The sequence below is a fragment of the Onychostoma macrolepis genome, chromosome 21 (genome assembly GCF_012432095.1).
Source record: "Onychostoma macrolepis isolate SWU-2019 chromosome 21, ASM1243209v1, whole genome shotgun sequence".
NCBI lineage: Eukaryota > Metazoa > Chordata > Actinopteri > Cypriniformes > Cyprinidae > Onychostoma > Onychostoma macrolepis.
In genome coordinates, this window is record NC_081175.1 from 24,809,794 (window position 1) to 24,828,144 (window position 18,351).

At 31.6% G+C, this 18,351-nt stretch overlaps 1 protein-coding gene across 2 annotated transcripts; it reads left to right on the forward strand.

Moving 5' to 3' along the window:
* The first annotated feature begins 46 nt into the window (after positions 1 to 46).
* egfl7 (EGF-like-domain, multiple 7) lies at positions 47 to 17,442 on the forward strand. Of its 2 annotated transcripts, none has more exons than XM_058758594.1 (9): positions 47 to 209; positions 6,339 to 6,499; positions 7,781 to 7,906; positions 7,987 to 8,099; positions 8,214 to 8,309; positions 8,917 to 9,108; positions 15,463 to 15,539; positions 16,739 to 16,913; positions 16,992 to 17,442. In XM_058758594.1, exons 2-9 carry the CDS (start codon positions 6,420 to 6,422, stop codon positions 17,009 to 17,011), a joined length of 879 nt encoding a protein of 292 aa, XP_058614577.1. In that variant the 5' UTR covers positions 47 to 209; positions 6,339 to 6,419; the 3' UTR covers positions 17,012 to 17,442. The 2 variants fall into 2 exon arrangements, with proteins under 2 accessions (XP_058614577.1, XP_058614578.1); XM_058758595.1 differs by lacking the exon at positions 47 to 209 and adding an exon at positions 226 to 1,161.
* Positions 17,443 to 18,351: the final 909 nt, after the last annotated feature.

Genomic DNA, 18,351 nt, shown 5'->3' on the forward strand with positions numbered 1-18,351 from the left:
TAAAAAGCAGGAGAAAAACGCCCAAAAGCATCTCATTCCTCGCCAGTCGGATCACGGGGAGCATCGAGATTTTGACCGCACGGTGCTCTTTATCAGAGAGAAGAAGAGTTTATAAGAAATGGTGGCGATGGAGAAGCACGTCAGAGCGCGCGACAGGTGGATCGAATGGCCTCGAGCTCAGCGCGACATCACGTGATTTTATTAACAGGGTGAGTGTTTTTATATCGGCGTGGGGATTTTCTTTGATTACACTTTCGGTAAGCCTTTGAACATTATATATGGAGCAGTTCATATACAATTCAAAATGAATGATATATGAAATTAAAGTTTCGTAACTACTGAAACGGACGATGTAAAATTATGTTTTTGTTTTTTTTAAACACTTAGCCTTAAAAAAAAAAAAAAAAAAAACGGAAAAATACTTATTAAAAATAGTTTTAACGAAAATAGTTTATACAATTTTAGAATTTGTGATTTTGGCGAAGGTTTTTAAATAATTGTTTTCAGTATTTTATAAGTTATAAAATTAAATTGTTTTCATTATACACAAGCACACAAATATGTAAACTTTTTTTGTGATCGTGAAGATATGCGCGTGCATCTTAGGCAATTCACATTTGTCTACAAATCTAATTTCAAGCATTTAACTATTCATAAATCAGGTAGTGACTAGTAGTGTATATAAATAGGCTATTCCTTTATTGATTTATTAACAGCAAATAATATTTGTATCTGGAAGTGGGTTTTTAATTTTATTTATTTCTCGGTGTGTGACCCGGTAAACTGAGCTGCTGCGGGTGACGTCACGCGGCGCGAGGGTCTCCCGTGAGCTCTTGCGTGAGTGTTTCTCCCGGGACGTCCCGGTGAAGGAGGGGCAGTAGTGGTGTGGTTACCCCCCTGCACGCTTTGACAGTTGTGAGAGAACTGAGTGTGCAAAAAACTCCTAAACACGGAGAGCCGAGCCACGGGAGACGCGCGCAGGAATTGCCAGAGCGAGTTTGGGCACATGTGTGTTTTTGGACTATTTATAAGATTATTCCAGCCCTGGCCTCTGAATTTGTTGGGAAACTTTGTTTTTGGGACGCGCCGGGGGACCAGTCTCTTTCTTTCCCTTCTTCCATCCACGCACGAGCGGTTAATCTAGTGGATCCGAGTGATTCAGTGAGTCATTGTACACATATTTTAATTTAAATTCTTTATGTACATTCAGGCATGCATCATGCACTTCATTATTATTTATTTGGGCATGCATCAGCGTAGTGCAGGTCATTATGTGTTTTTGTGTTACTATAATTATAATTAGATTAGACTGAACTGGATCAACGCTGGAATCTGTGAATGGTCGCATATAATGTTGTAGAGAAACAGCGCCGCCTGCTGGTCGTGTACCGATAAAGCGGTCAAACTACATACTATACTTACAACAAACCCTGTTCAGAATTGCATATTTCTCTTATTATTTGAATTATGTAGCATGCATACTGTGCATAGTTTGAGTAAAATACTCGCATAACCAAAATGCGCACTACAGGATGCTGTATCCCACAATGCAATGTACTTGACTTGATCTTCTGTTTCCAGTGATGAATTGGTTTTTGCAATTGATTTTTGAAACTATTATAAATGCATATTGCATTTTGTTTCACATACTACTGTTTAAGAAATAGTATGCAGTATATACTGCACACTAAGCAGTATGCTAGTGTTTCATTCCAAATATAAGCACACACACTAACTGCTGGCCTTCCGTTAGCCTTAACTGCTTCCGCTTCTAATTAGTGCCATTATTTGTGATTATATGCAGTGATGTGGATCTAAATGCCAGTGTGTGTTGACATACAGAGTTTTTCATTCATTCTTTTTTTTTTTTTTTCTCGTGGTTTGGCATTTTGTTTAAATGTACAGTTTGTAATACACACACATACAAACTGCTACTCTACACAAAAAAACTTGTTTACTTTTACAAATATCTGAAAATTCCTAAAACAAGATGTATTTACATGAGAAGGAAAATTAAATATCAAAACTTCAGTGAATTTGTTTAAAAGAAGAAAAACATTTGCAACTTACAACGTTTGTTCTTTTTTTAAGCATAAACTCACTTAATTTTGATTCATTGTTCAGAAAAGAAGGCATATGTAATTTTGCGTCTCAAGTAAATGAACATTGATTTAATAATGTTTAGATATATTTACTGTAAAACAAGACAAAAATGCTGAGTGAGAATTTTTTTTCTTTTTTTTTTTTTTTTTGCACTGTATACTTGTTGCTCTGTTATTGTGATTTAATGATGTTGATGGAAATATTGGAAGTTTGCACCATTATGTTTACTCTTTATTCTTCCTTAAAAGAATAGTTCACCCAACAATGGAAATTTACTCATCTTCAGGTCATTCAAGATGTCTCTTCATCAAAAAGATTTGGAGAAATTAGCATTACATCACTTGCTCACCAGTAGATTCTTTGAAGTGAATGGGTGCCGTCAGAATGAGAGTCCGAACAGATGATAAAAACATCACAATAATCCACACCACTCCAGTCCATCAATTAACATCTTGTGAAGAAAAAAGCTGCATTGTTTGTAAGAAACAAATCCATAATTGAGACTTTTTTAAAGTTGTCTATCCTTAATATTACTTCTTTCAGTGAAAAAGTCTTCTCGTCTGGATCAGGAGAGAAATACTCACATCAAACAGAGTTAACAAGTCAAAATAGTCCAAAACCGTTCTAAACAAACATGTTAGTGGATTTTGATGTGAGAGGACAACAGTAAATGGACTTTTTCACTGGTGGAAGCATTATTAATGATTATGGACTTGTATTTTGTCCAGAAGCAATGGTTAAAATACTTTAATGATGGATTTGTTTCTTACAAACACGCAGCTTTTTCCTTCACAAGACTTTAATTGATGGACTGGAGTGGTGTGGATTATTGTGATGTTTTTATCAGCTGTTTGGACTCTCATTCTGGCGGCACCCATTCACTAATGGTGAGCAAGCAATGTAATGCTACATTTCTCCAAATCTGATGAAGAAACAAACTCATCTGTATCTTAAATGGCCTGAGGATGAGTACATTTTCAGCAAAACTTTCATTTTTGGGTGAACTGATCCTTTTAACTATTTAATAGCTATTTATCATTTCCTCATCTTGCTTGAAAGACTTATTTAGTGTAAATCTATTGGTGTTGCTGCATCACAGCACAATTACGAGATGCACAATGTGTTACACACTCACTGCTTTTCAGAGAGCGTGAATCAGAGATCTGGCAGCATTTACATACAACACGTGGTAAGTGTTTACACATGACGGCGATCAGATGAATTGTGGGAGACGCACACATAAGCAGCGTCTGTAACTGAAACAGCCTGTAGGTACGGACCTGTAGAAACCATTAAGCGTTTGGCAGGAGATCTGTATGAAAGTCATCCAGAAGTCCTAAACCACTTTACTGCTTCATTGTGGTGTTGGACGCTCTGCGGTGGGCCGGCCGACTCAAAACAGACAAGTGAAAACACTATCTCACCCATAATCCTTTGGCTGAGATGTCAAACCTCACCAGCGCTGCCGAAAGTGTTGTTATCTTAACAAATCTGATATTAAACAAACAGACGCACACACAGAAACACTGTAACGCACCTGAGATGAGGAATTACTCACGATTAGCCAGTTACACACACATCAGCATACTCAACATATTTCAGCTGAAATTCTGTGATGTTAGCATGTTGCTAAGCAAAAAATAAGCATAAAAATACAAATAGGCCTATTGGGTAAACTGGGTTAATTTTTAATTACATTAAGTTTTTATCCATTCATTTTGGTACTGAATGAAACACAAGTATATTCACAACTAATTCTCATTTCCTCCACCATCTTGGGTGGGGTTTTTTTTTTCTCCACAGATCTTGTCGCAATCTATTTTGGGATTGTTATGTTAGCATGTTGCTAAGCTAATGTCAATGCTCAAATTAGCATTAAATGCATTAAGAAACACAAATTCAGGTTAAATACATTTTTAAACAGATTAAACTATTAGATACCCTTGTGTAAAAGAAGTACACTGTAGCATACTTTTAATAAGAGCACTTGAAAGTAATAAACTTTAAACAAATATACTTGTTAACTGAATAATGTTTTCAGATGTTTAATTGCATGTTATTTGCAATTAAATGACAATGTATTATAGTTTAAATTTATATTAAATGCAGTTAGACTTAAGTACTTCTTTTTATGTCATGTATTTAAATATATTTGTAATTACACATTTGCAAAGATGAAGTAAATTTTACATGTAGTATCAAATAACACTTCAGTGAAAATTATAATCATGTACTTTACCTGTGTTTTAGTATGTTAGTCAATACATCAATGCAAGTGTACTTTAAAGCACAATAAAAGATTATTAAAGAATAATGATTTAAATTGTACTTTACATTTTTCTTTAGTGTACTTTAAGGAAACCTAAGTGGCCTTTTATTTCATTGCTATATTATCTGCATATTATATATTATATGCTTTAAAAAAAAAAAAAAAAATATATATATATATATATCCCCTTAACATTTGAAGTACTCTACAAGTACTGTAAGTGCACTTCCTCTCATTAAAATATGTTTTGGTATTTAATTCATCTTTTCACTGAGCTTCTTGCAATGCATTCTGGGATTGTTTTGTCTGTGATATTGTTTTGCCTCAGCATTTAGTCAAAACGTAGTAGGCTATCTTTGATTTTTGCTGCCTTATTTAAAACAACCTTTACATCAAGAGTAGTGATGTCTTACAAAGTTGTCTATAAAACTCTAATTGGGTCTTGTTTGTCACATTTGGAAAGTTTTCTAAAGTCTAAAAATAAAACCCACTAAGTTTTGCTCGCGAACTCATTCTGTCCCTGAGGTAAATCCAAAAACCAAGTGCAGACTTTACCATCCCACACACGGGACAAAATCATTAAACACAGAACAGGAGTAAGATGGGTCGTTAATCTCCAGAAAATATGAGACGAGAGCTCATTTAAAGTGCTTCTTACTATAACACACACACACACACACACACACACACAGGTGTGGTAGGTATAATAGCTGCAGCTTTAGGGTTGTTGTCAAAAGCTCTCCGGGGAATACAGAGATCTGTTTTACACCGCGCTCTAAACCTGAACTCATTAAAGCAGCAATAACCTAATGATTACTGTAAGCTGTTCAAGATGAGAACACACGTGTGTACATGCTCACGTTCAGGAAGAGAAATGACTTTTAATAAAGTTGGCTTTGTGAAGAAATAGAGATATGTACATGCATGTGTGTGGCAGGACAACGCTGTTTCATTAATCAAAGTCATGTTTTTAATAAAATGTTCTTATGAAAATAATATTTAATACCTGTATAACCTGAAATCTTCACGGAAACACGTCTTTATTACACCCCAATAGAAGAAAAAGACATTTTAGCTGCATTATGAGTTAGAATCTGACTGATTTTACTTTTAAATCGACCGTACCGCAAACGTGCAAGTATGTGTGTATTTACACAGATTTCTCAGAATGTTCATGTTCAGTTCAATCCACTATGATTTGCAACAAATGCACTTCTTAATGATGATTAATTGTCTCTGATTCTCTGCCTTTAAAAGTGCATTAACTCTCTCTCGTTTAAACATGAAACGGGTCATAACTGTGTGCTTTTGCAGAATGGTTATAAATGCGTGTTTTAATTCTTAATGTCTGTCTGAAGAACAGTTGTGTTGTATGTATGATGGGATCCAGCTGTTACTGCATAAATAACATTTCCAAAATACAAGCTAAATGCTCAGATCTCAGATCTGAGGATAATACTGTGCTCTGATGTGCTCATTTTCAACTTAAAGTCATAATGTATTATTATCATGTATCATTGTTAGTATTATATATTATTTTAAATGTATGTGTGCATATATATTAGTTCTGTCAAACGATTAATCGTGATTAATCGCATCAAAAATAGTTTTTGTTTACACAATATATGTGTGCATACTGTGCATATTTATTATGCATATATAAATACAAAGACATGCATGTATACATTTAAGAAAAAATATTTTATGTTTAAATATTAAATACATTTATATAAAATATAAGAATATAAATGTATACACATTCAAAATATATACTGTATGTTTGTATTTATATATACATAATAAATATACACAGTACACATACATATATTCTATAAACAAAAAACCTTTATTTTGGATGCGATTAATCACAATTAATCGTTTGACAGCATATATATATATATATATATTACTTTGAAAATAATGTTATAAATGTCTGTCTATCTATCTATCTATCTATCTATCTCAGGTAGCTGACAGAGTTGGTTGTACCTGAGGTGGACACACACACACACCTGAGCGAGTGACAGAGACAGAGAGAGAGAGAGAGATGTACACAGCGGTGCTGCTCTCCTCCTCTCTGTTTCTCCTGCATGTGACCTGCACGCCTCAGATTCACGGTCACCACGGGTAAATGCACACACTGTAGCGTCTGTAGTGTCAGGAAATGTCAATTCTCATGCTCTAAGGCCTCAGGGGTCAGAGGTCAATATAAGGTTAAAGGTCAATGCATATAATAGCAGCTAATTACATCAGACTGTCATGTCCAGTTACAGCTGATGGACAGCAAAGCTTTTGATGTAAAAACAACATGTACACATTTTGTACAAAAGTTTTCACCCCCCGGCTCTTAATGCATGTTTTTTCCTTCTGGCGCATCAGTGAGCATTTGAACATTCTGTAATAGTTGCATATGAGTCCCTCAGTTGTCCTCAGTGTGAAAGATGGATCTCAAAATCATACAGTCATTGTTGGAAAGGGGTCAAATACACAAAACCAAAGATTTTGTGGGACCTGAAGGATTTTTCTGAAGAACAGCAGGCAGTTTAACTGTTCAGGACAAACAAGGGACTCATGAACAACTATCACTAAACAAACAAACAAAAAAAAACACAGCTGTGGATCGTTCAGGTAATAACACAGTATTGAGAATCAAGGGGATGCAAACTTTTGAACGGGGTCATTTTTATAAATTGAACTATTATTTTCTCTTGTGGGCTATACGTAAACATCTTTTATGTGAAATATCTTATTCAGGTCAGTACTAAATAATAACATGCATTTTGTATGATCCCTCTTATTTTGGTAAAATAACTAACATTTTACAGATTCTGCAAGGTGTATGTAAACTTTTGACTGTATGTACATACTACTGTTTGAGGTCAGGTTTTTTGTTTTTTACTTTTATTCAGCAAGGATGCATTAATTTGATCAAACGTGACAGTAAATGTATTTATAATGTTATAAAATGTTTCTCTTTCAAATAAATGCTTTCTATTAATCAAAAAAGCCTGAAAAAATGTATCATGGTTTCCACAAAAATATTAAGCAGCACAACTGATTTCAACATTGGTAGAAATGTTTCTTGAGCAGCAAATCAGCATATTATAATGATTTCTGAAGGACCATGTGACACTGAAGTCTGGAGTAATGATGCTGAAAATTCAGCTTTGATCACAGGAATAAATTATATTTTAAAATATATTCAAATAGAAAACAGTTATAATATTTCATAATTGTACATGTTTTACTGTATGTTTGATCAAATAAATGCAGGCTTGGTGAGCATAAGTGGCTTCTTTCAAAAACATCAAAATCTTACCAACCCCAAACCTTTGAACAGTAGAGTATATATAAGCAGTATTTGTGCGTAGGAGTGTGTTTGTGTATAATTGTGTGTTTGTGTTTCAGGAGGAGAGTGTGTGTTGGAGATGCCTGGAGTCGTCGTGTGTCTTACAGCACAGAGTCGTTTCTTCAGCCCATACACAAACCCTACATCACCATGTGCCAAAACCACCGCATGTGTAGCACGTACAAGTAAGAACACCCAAAACACATCAAAATACATATTATACTTCATAATGTATCAGCGTTTCACTGTACTGTGTGTTTTACAGGACAATCTACAGGGTTTCTTACAGGCAGGTGAGCAGAGCAGCTCCGAATGTACACATTTACCCAGAATGCTGTCCGGGATGGCGACGCATGCATTCACACAACTGTAACCAAGGTAAACGGACACCATACTGCTTAACATGAGCCCTAAATGTGTGTTCTCTTGGATTTATAACTGCATGTGTGTGTGTGTGTGTGTGTGTGTTTTTACATATGTCTCTCTCACTAGCGGTGTGTGAGCAGTCTTGTGCAAACGGAGGATCGTGTGTAAGGCCTAATCACTGTGCATGTCTAAAAGGATGGACGGGACGATACTGTCAAACAGGTACATAAAAACACGCACAAATGTTCATTTACAGTTATGTTTATGGCACATGCTTTATAAACTGAGTTGCATACTCAAAGAATTGATGTCCATGGACAAAACCAACAAATATACATATACAAATAAATACAATCACAATTTGAGACTATTTTTGCTTTGTACATTTATTTTAAAGGGCTTTTTTTGCTCTTTGGTTATAATATAATATATGTATATTTGTTGGTTTTGTCCATATATATTTATATAATGTAATTAAACATAAAAGAGCAAGAAAAGCCCTGTAAATGATTAATTATTATGTAAATATGAATATTTTTTAAATATTATATATAAAAATGTAAAATTTAATTCAAATTTTATAAAATGGTAATGAATATATAAATAATTTTTCAATTTTAGTAAATATATAATTATAAAAAGCTTTGAAAATCTGGTTTAAGTGTTGAAAGTGAAAATGAGAAACTTTATTTTTACGTTTTGGTGCAAGAAAGCTTTACTATCATTATAAGTAGGCTTTTTTTGGGGGGGAGGGGGGATACTGAAATACTGAAGATTTTATGATAACATATTTCAAAGACATATTTCAAAAGCCTTCTTTCTCTGTCAGATGTGGATGAGTGTAAGGAAGGTCATCGCTGCTCACAGAAGTGTGTGAATACGGTGGGGAGTTATCGGTGTGTGTGTCAGGACGGATTCAGTCTGGCTGAAGATGAAATAACGTGTTCAAGAATTCCTGCCCCCTCCCCGCCGCCCACCGGGCCTCCAAAAGCAGACGATCGCTCATCTAGAAGCCATGCTGGTAAGACATGTATACATTATCATCAGCCGCAGACATACTGATGTAGAGACCCATCATCCACACTGGCTTAACACTCAAACTCAGAGTAATAGATACAAGAACGATGACTCTCCAGACAGAATTTCCAGGCATGAATTTCTTTACAAAAATTTAGATATATAATATATATAACAATATAATATAAATGTTTTATAATAATATAATATTTTAATTTTTAATGAATTAAAAATTCATAAAAATGAATTTAATGAATTAAAAATTCTTTATTTTGTTTTTAAATATTTAAGTGTATTTATTAAAACAATAAAGCATGAGACTATTGAACCAATTTTAGTTAGATTTATTGTTTTATTATTTTATTTTATATTTAACTATATATTTAAATATATATTCATAAATATATATTTTATTTAAATATAATGATATTTAAATACATATATTTAATATTTTAATTATTTTAATTTAAAGCACAAGTCTATAGAACAAGTTTGTCCAAATTAACATTTTATTTTTGCAAAACAAATAACTTGTATTCTTTTATTTTAATTTATATTTAAATATGTTTTATTTAAATATATTTATATGTAAATACATATATTTAATATTTAAATTATTTACATTTAAAGTATTAAAGCATAAGTCTATGGAACAAGTTTGTCCAACTTAACATTTTATTTTTGCAAATCAATGTATTTTTAATTTGATTAATTTATTATTATTATTTTAATTTATATTTAACTATGTATTTAAATATATACTCATAAATATATGTATATTTAGATACATATATTTAATATTTTAATTATTTAATTTAAAGCATTAAAGCATAAGTCTATGGAACAAGTGTATATGTTGCATCCCAGTTTGTTTATTTCTAATACACACTACAACTATATACTTTGTGACGATATCAGGACATAAATGACATACTTTTAAGTATGCAAGCATTGGGACACATTATATGCACATTAAACTCACTGTAATACCATAGATCGCTGTTCGCATAGATCTGCATGCATTAGCCAATAATTCATCATAAGTTCATACATTTATAAACGATTTCAGTCCCACATTCCTGACCACTTTTCTGCAACTGAAAGTGTGGGAAGAGGACGGTCTCAGATTCCCGCTTTTCCATTGCACAAGGCATTGTGGGCAATATTAACCCAAAAAGCATGCACAAATGCATATTTCTCAAATCCACTGAAAATCCCAGCACTTTTTTACACACTGCTTTCAAAAGAATAGAGACACGCTTATTCTAAACTTGCATACATCTTCAGATGAATAGTACATAAAAAATGGTCTTGAAAACACATGATTAAAAATTGTATTACTACATTAGGGTGTCAGAAATATGTGATTGTGGGCTTTTATACTGCGGTATATGAGTGTGTTTCCCCTCTAGCGCCCCCTGCAGGTGGAGCCCTGACCAGACTCACGGTTCATTATTACTTTTGGTACGCGCTATGCCACTCTCAACTCGTACCGTGAGTAATAGTGCACTGTGACTGGTGACCTCAGCAACAACATACAGACCAACCACAAACCTGGACCACATCCGTCCGATAACCACCTCAAAACCACAATAACAGACCCCTGAACACCCGGCGGCTCGCTCAACAGCAGCACGCAGTTTCCTTACAAATACTGTGTCTGTCATTGAGCTTCTTTGTTAAGAGCATTATGTCATTTCACAGATTGTGGAGCTGAATTATATTTCTTCAAACAGATCTTGACAAAGTTTTTTTTCCCCTCCAGAAATGAATTAATTATAAATATTATAATAAAATTAAATTTTATTACATAAAACAAATATTTAGTTAATATTAAATTATAAATAACATTAATATATATGTATATATATATAATTTCAAGCAAAAGTGTAGTTGTCATTGTTACACACACACACACATATATATATATATATATATATATATATATATATATATATATATATATATATATATATATATATATATATATATATATATATTATAGTTATTTTAATATTATTTTAATATTAAGTTATTCATATTTTGAATTCTTTAGTTTTTATTTTAATTTAAGTTTCATTTTAAGTAATTTTGTTATGTGTTTTGTAATTTTTAAATTATTATTAACATTATAAACATCACTATTTATTTTTCTTTCTGTTTTAGTTTTAGTTAGTCTATGACAACTAAACCTTTGCTTGAAAATGGCAACATGCAGAACAAGTGTTATTTTAATATTATCATAAATGTATGTTATTAATATTTATTCATATGAATTAGCTTTAAATTTTATATTTTTGGTTTTCATTTGAATTTAATTTGAATTTTTTATTTTGTTATATGCATATATATTAAAATGTACTATTTAGATTTATTTATTTTATTTCATTTTTAATTTTCATTTAACTTAATCTATGACAGTTAAACTTTTGCTTGAATATAATTTTAATTATTATTAATATTATTTTAATTATAATGTAATTATTATTTTAAATAATTGTGTATATATATATATATATTTTTTTTTTTTTTTTTTTTTTTGAATCGTTTAAATTTAATATTTTCAGTTTTCATTTGAAGTTTAGTTTGTCTCTTTTAAAAAAATGTTTTACTATTTAGGTTTCATTGATTTATTTTTATTCATTTATTGTTTTTAAGAGTTCTAGATTCAGGTTTTAGTTAATTTTAGTGCTCTAACTTTCCTAAGATAAGATGTAAAAGTTCAATTTAGTTTTTCATGTAATATTTATAGAGTATTTATTCCAGCTTTCTTTCAATTAACAAAAATGTTTTAATAGTTTTATATTAAACTTATTGTTTCTTTCAGCTGAGAAGTGTCTAATGTCTTTATGAGAACTGCTGAGCGTTATCTTCTCTGTTCGTCTGCTTGTGTTGGCAGCGTCTTGCTCCTCTCTTTTTCTTTGTTTCTTCATTTTTCTCTCCCTACACTATTTCAAATCTGTCTGTGATTTAAAAATAACAGCAGGATCAGAATCTCCTCTGGCCCTAGATAGTCTTGTTTCCTAGCGACAGGCTAAAATAATGGCCACTCGTTCTGACTGCTGGCCGGAGCTCAAACACACATTCCTGGAGTTTGAACAAGAGAGCAGCACATTTCCACGTCTCAGCAATAATGTCTGGATCCATGCTTGTAGTAAGGTCACCGAAACGTTTGGTGAAAACCTTGTTTCTGTAGGGAAACGCTTTGTTTTTATCATAAGAAAACCTTTAAGTGACCCTGAGCACCAGTGTGATTGAGTTTGACCCAGAGTCACACATCAGCATCTGTCTGTGGGACGTCCGCTGAGACTCGAGGTGCGAGATCAGATTACTCTAAACCTGTCATCAGCCTCACTGACCAGCAACACCAGCCCCCTTTTTTACCATGGTAATCACTTTTCACCAACTGCTTTATTTGGTACAGTTACTTATTATTAATAATAAGATTCATGGGAAAATTGTTTAAAATAATCATTTTTATACTGAACAGGAAGAGTTGTTCACTTCTAAATATTTACTATGGTAGCCATAGTTTACACACACATATAAATAAATAAATAAATAAATATATATGAAAGATTAAATATTAAAAACAATAAAAATGTTAATTTAAAATATTTAATAAAGAAATATGTAAGCTTTTTAAAATCTTTTTCTTTTTTGATAACAGTTGTAGCTAATAACAGAATACTTTCAACAAACCTCAAGGTGCAAGCTCATTTTATTCAGTTCACACCAAATATCTTATTTGTTAGTTACTGTTGCTACAGAAAAAAAAAAAATTAAATTAATACAAAATAATAATTAAATTAAATTAATTAAACATGAATTTAATAAAACTATTACTAATTTAATATAAATAAAACTAAAATGTAAAAATATATAATAAAAAAATAAAAAATATATTAAAATAAATATTAAATTAAAAATCATTATAATCAAAATAAATATTTTTTAATAAAATCATTCTATTAAAAAATTATATTTTAGCTTTAATGAATTATTTATGGCAGTGTTGGCTAATACCAGATTACTACAGTTTCTCTGTAGTACCAAAAATAAACTATGATATTTTTGATATTATTGAGGTATTTATTAATACATGTTAAAGGCAAAGTGTCTAATTGCTTGTTCAGTGTGTGCATGTGTTAAAGATATGTTGAAGTGATTTAAACGTCTTTCTTGCATCGTCTGTTTTAATTGTCTTTTTTATTGTTGGACTAAACTTGCTGATTTTACACATTTTTACACAAGTGGAATGAGAGTATTTTTAACTTTAGCTAAAAAATAACATTCCTTCTCTTTAAGTGGATTGTTAAAATCTAAAGGAACAGAGAAAGAGAGAGCATTGCTTTTTGCCCTCATCTCTTGTTATAATGTCATTCTGACCACATAAATGAATATCCAAATGCTCTGTTGAGTTTATGGGGCCCAAATCCCCAGAAAGCTGGAGTTTATAACTACATTAGTGTCATCAGATAGAGGAACAGGAAGCTGAATGTTTAGTTGTGTGATGATGGTGATTTTGTAGAGGCCACCGCCAGACACGATTTGTAGTTGTTGTTCCCGCTTTCGTTTTGGCTCGATCCGTAGCTCACATTCCAGATCTATCAAACTCAGACTGCTGGGGGTCACTGCTTTCCTTCACACAAATCACACACACACACACAGCGGCTCTCGCTCGCTCCCACATGTCTTCATAACACCACACATCTGGGACAGATTGACCGAGTTTCTGTGTGTGTGTGTGTGTGTGTGTGTGTGTGTGTGCGCGCGCAACCCATTGACTAGTTTTTAGACTGTTAGAGCTCACAACCCAAAACATTCTGAATAACTACCAAGGGGCGGGGCTTACTGGGCTGAGCTCTGATATGATTGGGTGTCAATCACTTCCATTCACAAAACAACCAATCACAGTCATCGGTTATTTTTTTACGCTTGTGATGAAATCTGACCTGATTTCATGTACAGTGGGATGCAAAATTCTGAGAACACTGGGATTTTCTCATTTTAACCTGGAAATGAAGAAAGTTGTAGGTTTTTGATGAAATGATTTAAATGATTTTGTTCTCTTTCTTGGTCAGAAGTAGCAAATTAGTGACATGTGACTATTTGCAAAGACGGCCAGATGTTCCTGCTTCCACTGAAGTAAAAGATGTTCTTTTAGACAATTCAAAGAATCAGATCTTGTTAACGTAACCTTGAGTGCTGCTGTTATTAAAGCAATAATATTTAATAAATTGTTTAATAATTAAAACAATTATTAAAAATAATTAAATAAATCAACGCATCATTTTCAATAAATAAATTTAAAATAAATAAATAATCATATGAATAAAATATTAATTCATATTTTGAATAAATAATTTAAGAAATTAAAAAATACATTTAGTAAAATAATTTAACCAACAAAAGCATTATTTCTTTAATAAATAATTATAAAGCAATAATGTTTAATAAATAAATGTTTACTAAATTGTTTAAAAACTAAATACATAAATCATCTGATAACAAACAATTAAATAAATCAGTGCATCATTTTCAATAAATAATTTAAAATAATCAAATAAATACATGAATAAATATTTTAATTCAATAATTTAAGAAATTAATCAAATGCATTATTTAGTCAAATAGTTTAATCAACAAAAGCATTATTTCTTTAAAAATATATAAAATAAATAATTACAATTTTAATAATGTAAAAATTCAAAATAAAATGTAACTAAATAAATAAATTCATATAAATAAATAAAAAGTTCAACTAAAGAATTTATATTAAATTTATATTTAAATTCATAAATTAAGTTTACTTTTTTTTCTTTTTTTTTTTTGTGGTTAATATACTTAATTAATATTTTTTATTAATTAAAAAAAAAAATACAAATAAATACATTTTTTCTAGTGGTCTCAGACTTTTGGACCCAAGTGTATATCAAAGTATTTGCATCATATTCTTGCCAAACCTCAAACTTTCCTGCTTTTATCACCCCCTCCACTCATTCTCTCTCTTTCTATTTCTATTTATGTCTGTCTTTTTATTCATCTGTGCTCTTTGGTCTGCTCTGGGATCGCTATGGACATTAATCACGAATACATGAAAGCAGAGAACATGCAGAAATATAACATAAAACAACAGTGCTTTCTGGAAGTCTTACAAAAGCTCCCAGTCAGTTTGTGTGTTTGCATGTTGCTTGCTGAATATAAGCATTATTTATGTTTAATAAGCCTGGATCTTAAAACATCAAAAATAGAGTTGTGTGCTGCATTACAGGTTTTAATTAAGGCTGAATGTCTGTGTGTGTGGGTGTGTGTGATCCGTCTCTAATTTCTGTGTGTATTTCTTTTGTTCTTAAAGGTGGAGGTTTGGGATTGGTGGAAAACGTTACAGAAGAAGTTCAGATCCTTAAAAACAGAGTGGAGCTCCTCGAGCAGGTCTCTCACTCACACACACACACACACACACACACACACACACACACACCCACCCTCGGGACACATCCCACTTCAAACGACGGGAAACTGTAGCGCGTTTGCCAAAAAAGCTTATTGGTTCAAAGCCTCGCTAATAGTTTAATTAAAAGCAGTAGTCAAGCTCACACATCACAGATTCTTACGCATTAAACACAGGCAGAAACAGGTGACCTTTAACAGCCTTTGCTGGTCAGAAAAGAGTGTGTTTGGCAGATATTGCTAGTAAATAACAATTACAACACTTGCAGCACACACTCATTATCTCACATAACTGAAATAGAAACAAAACAACACTAGCGTACTGCAGAATATGCACTGTAAAAACTGCCTAAAGTTTCAATTAAACAACAGTTTGTGATAGTATGAAGTATATGATACAATATTGCTTTTAAATTACATATTTTCATTGTAATGTTATCTGTTTAGTATCATTGAGATACTATTATAGTTTTTATTAACAGTTTGAATTTTTTATCAATAGTATTTGTTTTCCATTTTAGCTAAATTTTTGGTAATTTGTTTGCCTTTTTTTTATTCATTTTTGTTTTTTATATGTCTACGTAGTTTTTATGAATGTTTATTTCAATCTGAGTTTGTTATTTCAGTACATTAAGTTAAACTTTAAATTTAAAAAAGTTTAAATTCAAATTTTACATTTTAAAGTTTTTTTTTTTTTTAAATAAGTTTTTTATTTTTATTTAATTGTAGATGTTTATTTCAAGTAACAACATTTTCTTTAATGGTTTATTTTAGTTAATTTAATAATCCTGCGGTGCATTTGCGAATTTTGGAGAATGTAGTATGTCATCCATGCATACAGAAAATCTGCAAAAACATACTACATACTGCAAAAATAGTACAGTAGTATGCTTAATCTTTTTTACAGCATTTATTAATCTTTGTTAATGTTAGTTAAAGACGATTGTTCATGTTAATTCACACAGTGCATTAACTAATTAACAACTTTGGATTTTAAAAATGTATAAGTAAATGTTGAAATTAACATTAATACAATTAATAAATGCCGTGGAAGTATTGTTCATTGTTAGTTTGTTAACTATTGTAAGTACTACTGTATGAAACTATATTCTCATATTTGCCATTTGTGAAGTTATGATTTCAAGTGTCCTCAAATAACCAAAAAACCTTCCTTTCTGTAGAAACTGGAGATGGTTCTGGCTCCCTTCACCACGCTCTTCCCCTTGGATGGTGTGGGAGACACTAACAGCTTCCTGCCTGAGAGGACCAACTTCCTGTCACATTCTCTGCAGCAACTAGACCGCATCGACTCGCTCAGTGAGCAGGTCGGATTCCTGGAGGAGCGTATTGGAGCCTGTAAGCATATACGTGTGTATGAAACTTATCAGTACAATCCGTTTCAGTTGATTAAAATAACAAACACATCTTTATTAGGTGCCTGCCAGGAAAACTAGATGATCAAAGATGGGCTGGATCCTCTGACACAAGTGAAACCAATATCTGAGATGTCTAAATGAACAACCGCAGCACTGATCAAAGGCCTGAACCCCTTAAACATGTTCAATCCACTCAAAAAGCATGTAGGGAAACAAAATGTCAAACACACAAACTCCTGTTTGGTCAAAATTAAGTTTCCTGGCACATGAGCTGGTGCTTGGATATTTCGTAATATTTTTATATGTATTTCTTTCATTTAATTCTTGGTGTAAGTGCAGCTGTACGATCTCTCCAAGTTTGAGTCAGGAGAAATGTAAATTTACATATTTATATGTTCATGTCCTTCCTGAGTATTGCTATTGGGAAAACAATACAAAATTGCCATTTCTTTTCTTTTTTTGTATCACTTATGTTTACATTTTTGTAATAAAATTGCTTAAACTTTGAATGTTTCTTGAGTTATTGTCGCTAAGTTCACAATTTGTACAACATTGATTATCTGTGGTTTATAATTCCATAGTTTGGAGAAAAAATTGTTCCAGAAGTTGTCTAAATTTGACAAAACCTGCTTTTACTATGGAGCTACAATAGTTTCAAAATTAGTATATTTATAAAATATGCAAACAAATTTAATTCACCTAACTTACAAGTTATGAGTTGAATTCCTGTTTGCAAATATATAAGCTTATTTTTGTGAATGTGAATTAAGCATTTGTGAATCATATTTTCTAAATATATTATGTAAATGTTCAACCAAATTTACATTTCACTGCATTTCCAAATTATATATTTTGTGAATATAAATTAGGTTGTGAATTTTATGAATTACTGTTTGCAAATATATAAACTGCTTTTTGTGAATGTGAATTGAGCATTTGTGAATATTTTGTAAACATATTGTAAATATTCAACTAAATTCACAAAATATGTTTTGTGAAACTTAAAAATTTCATTTTGTGAATAAATTAGGTCATGAGTTTGTGAATTGCTGTTTTGCAACAACTTATTTTTATGAATGTGAATTGAGCATTGGTGAATCATATTTATTTTGTAAATATATTAATAAGCAAAGCATGCAAATGGACAACAAAATGTACATTCACAAAATTAGATGCTGAGTTTGTGAATTTCTTTTTGGAACTATATTAACTTTTTGTGAATGTGAATTTGCTTGCACATTTGTTAATCCATTAATTTTGACACCATTTTAGCTCCATACTTTAAGTGTGTATTGGAACATTTGCAATTGGATCACAAAATAGAGATTTTTAAATATAAAAAAAAAAATATATAGCTCCAACTCAAATAAAATGCACATCTAAAAATCCTAATATTTTTATTTTAGGTTTTGGGTTTG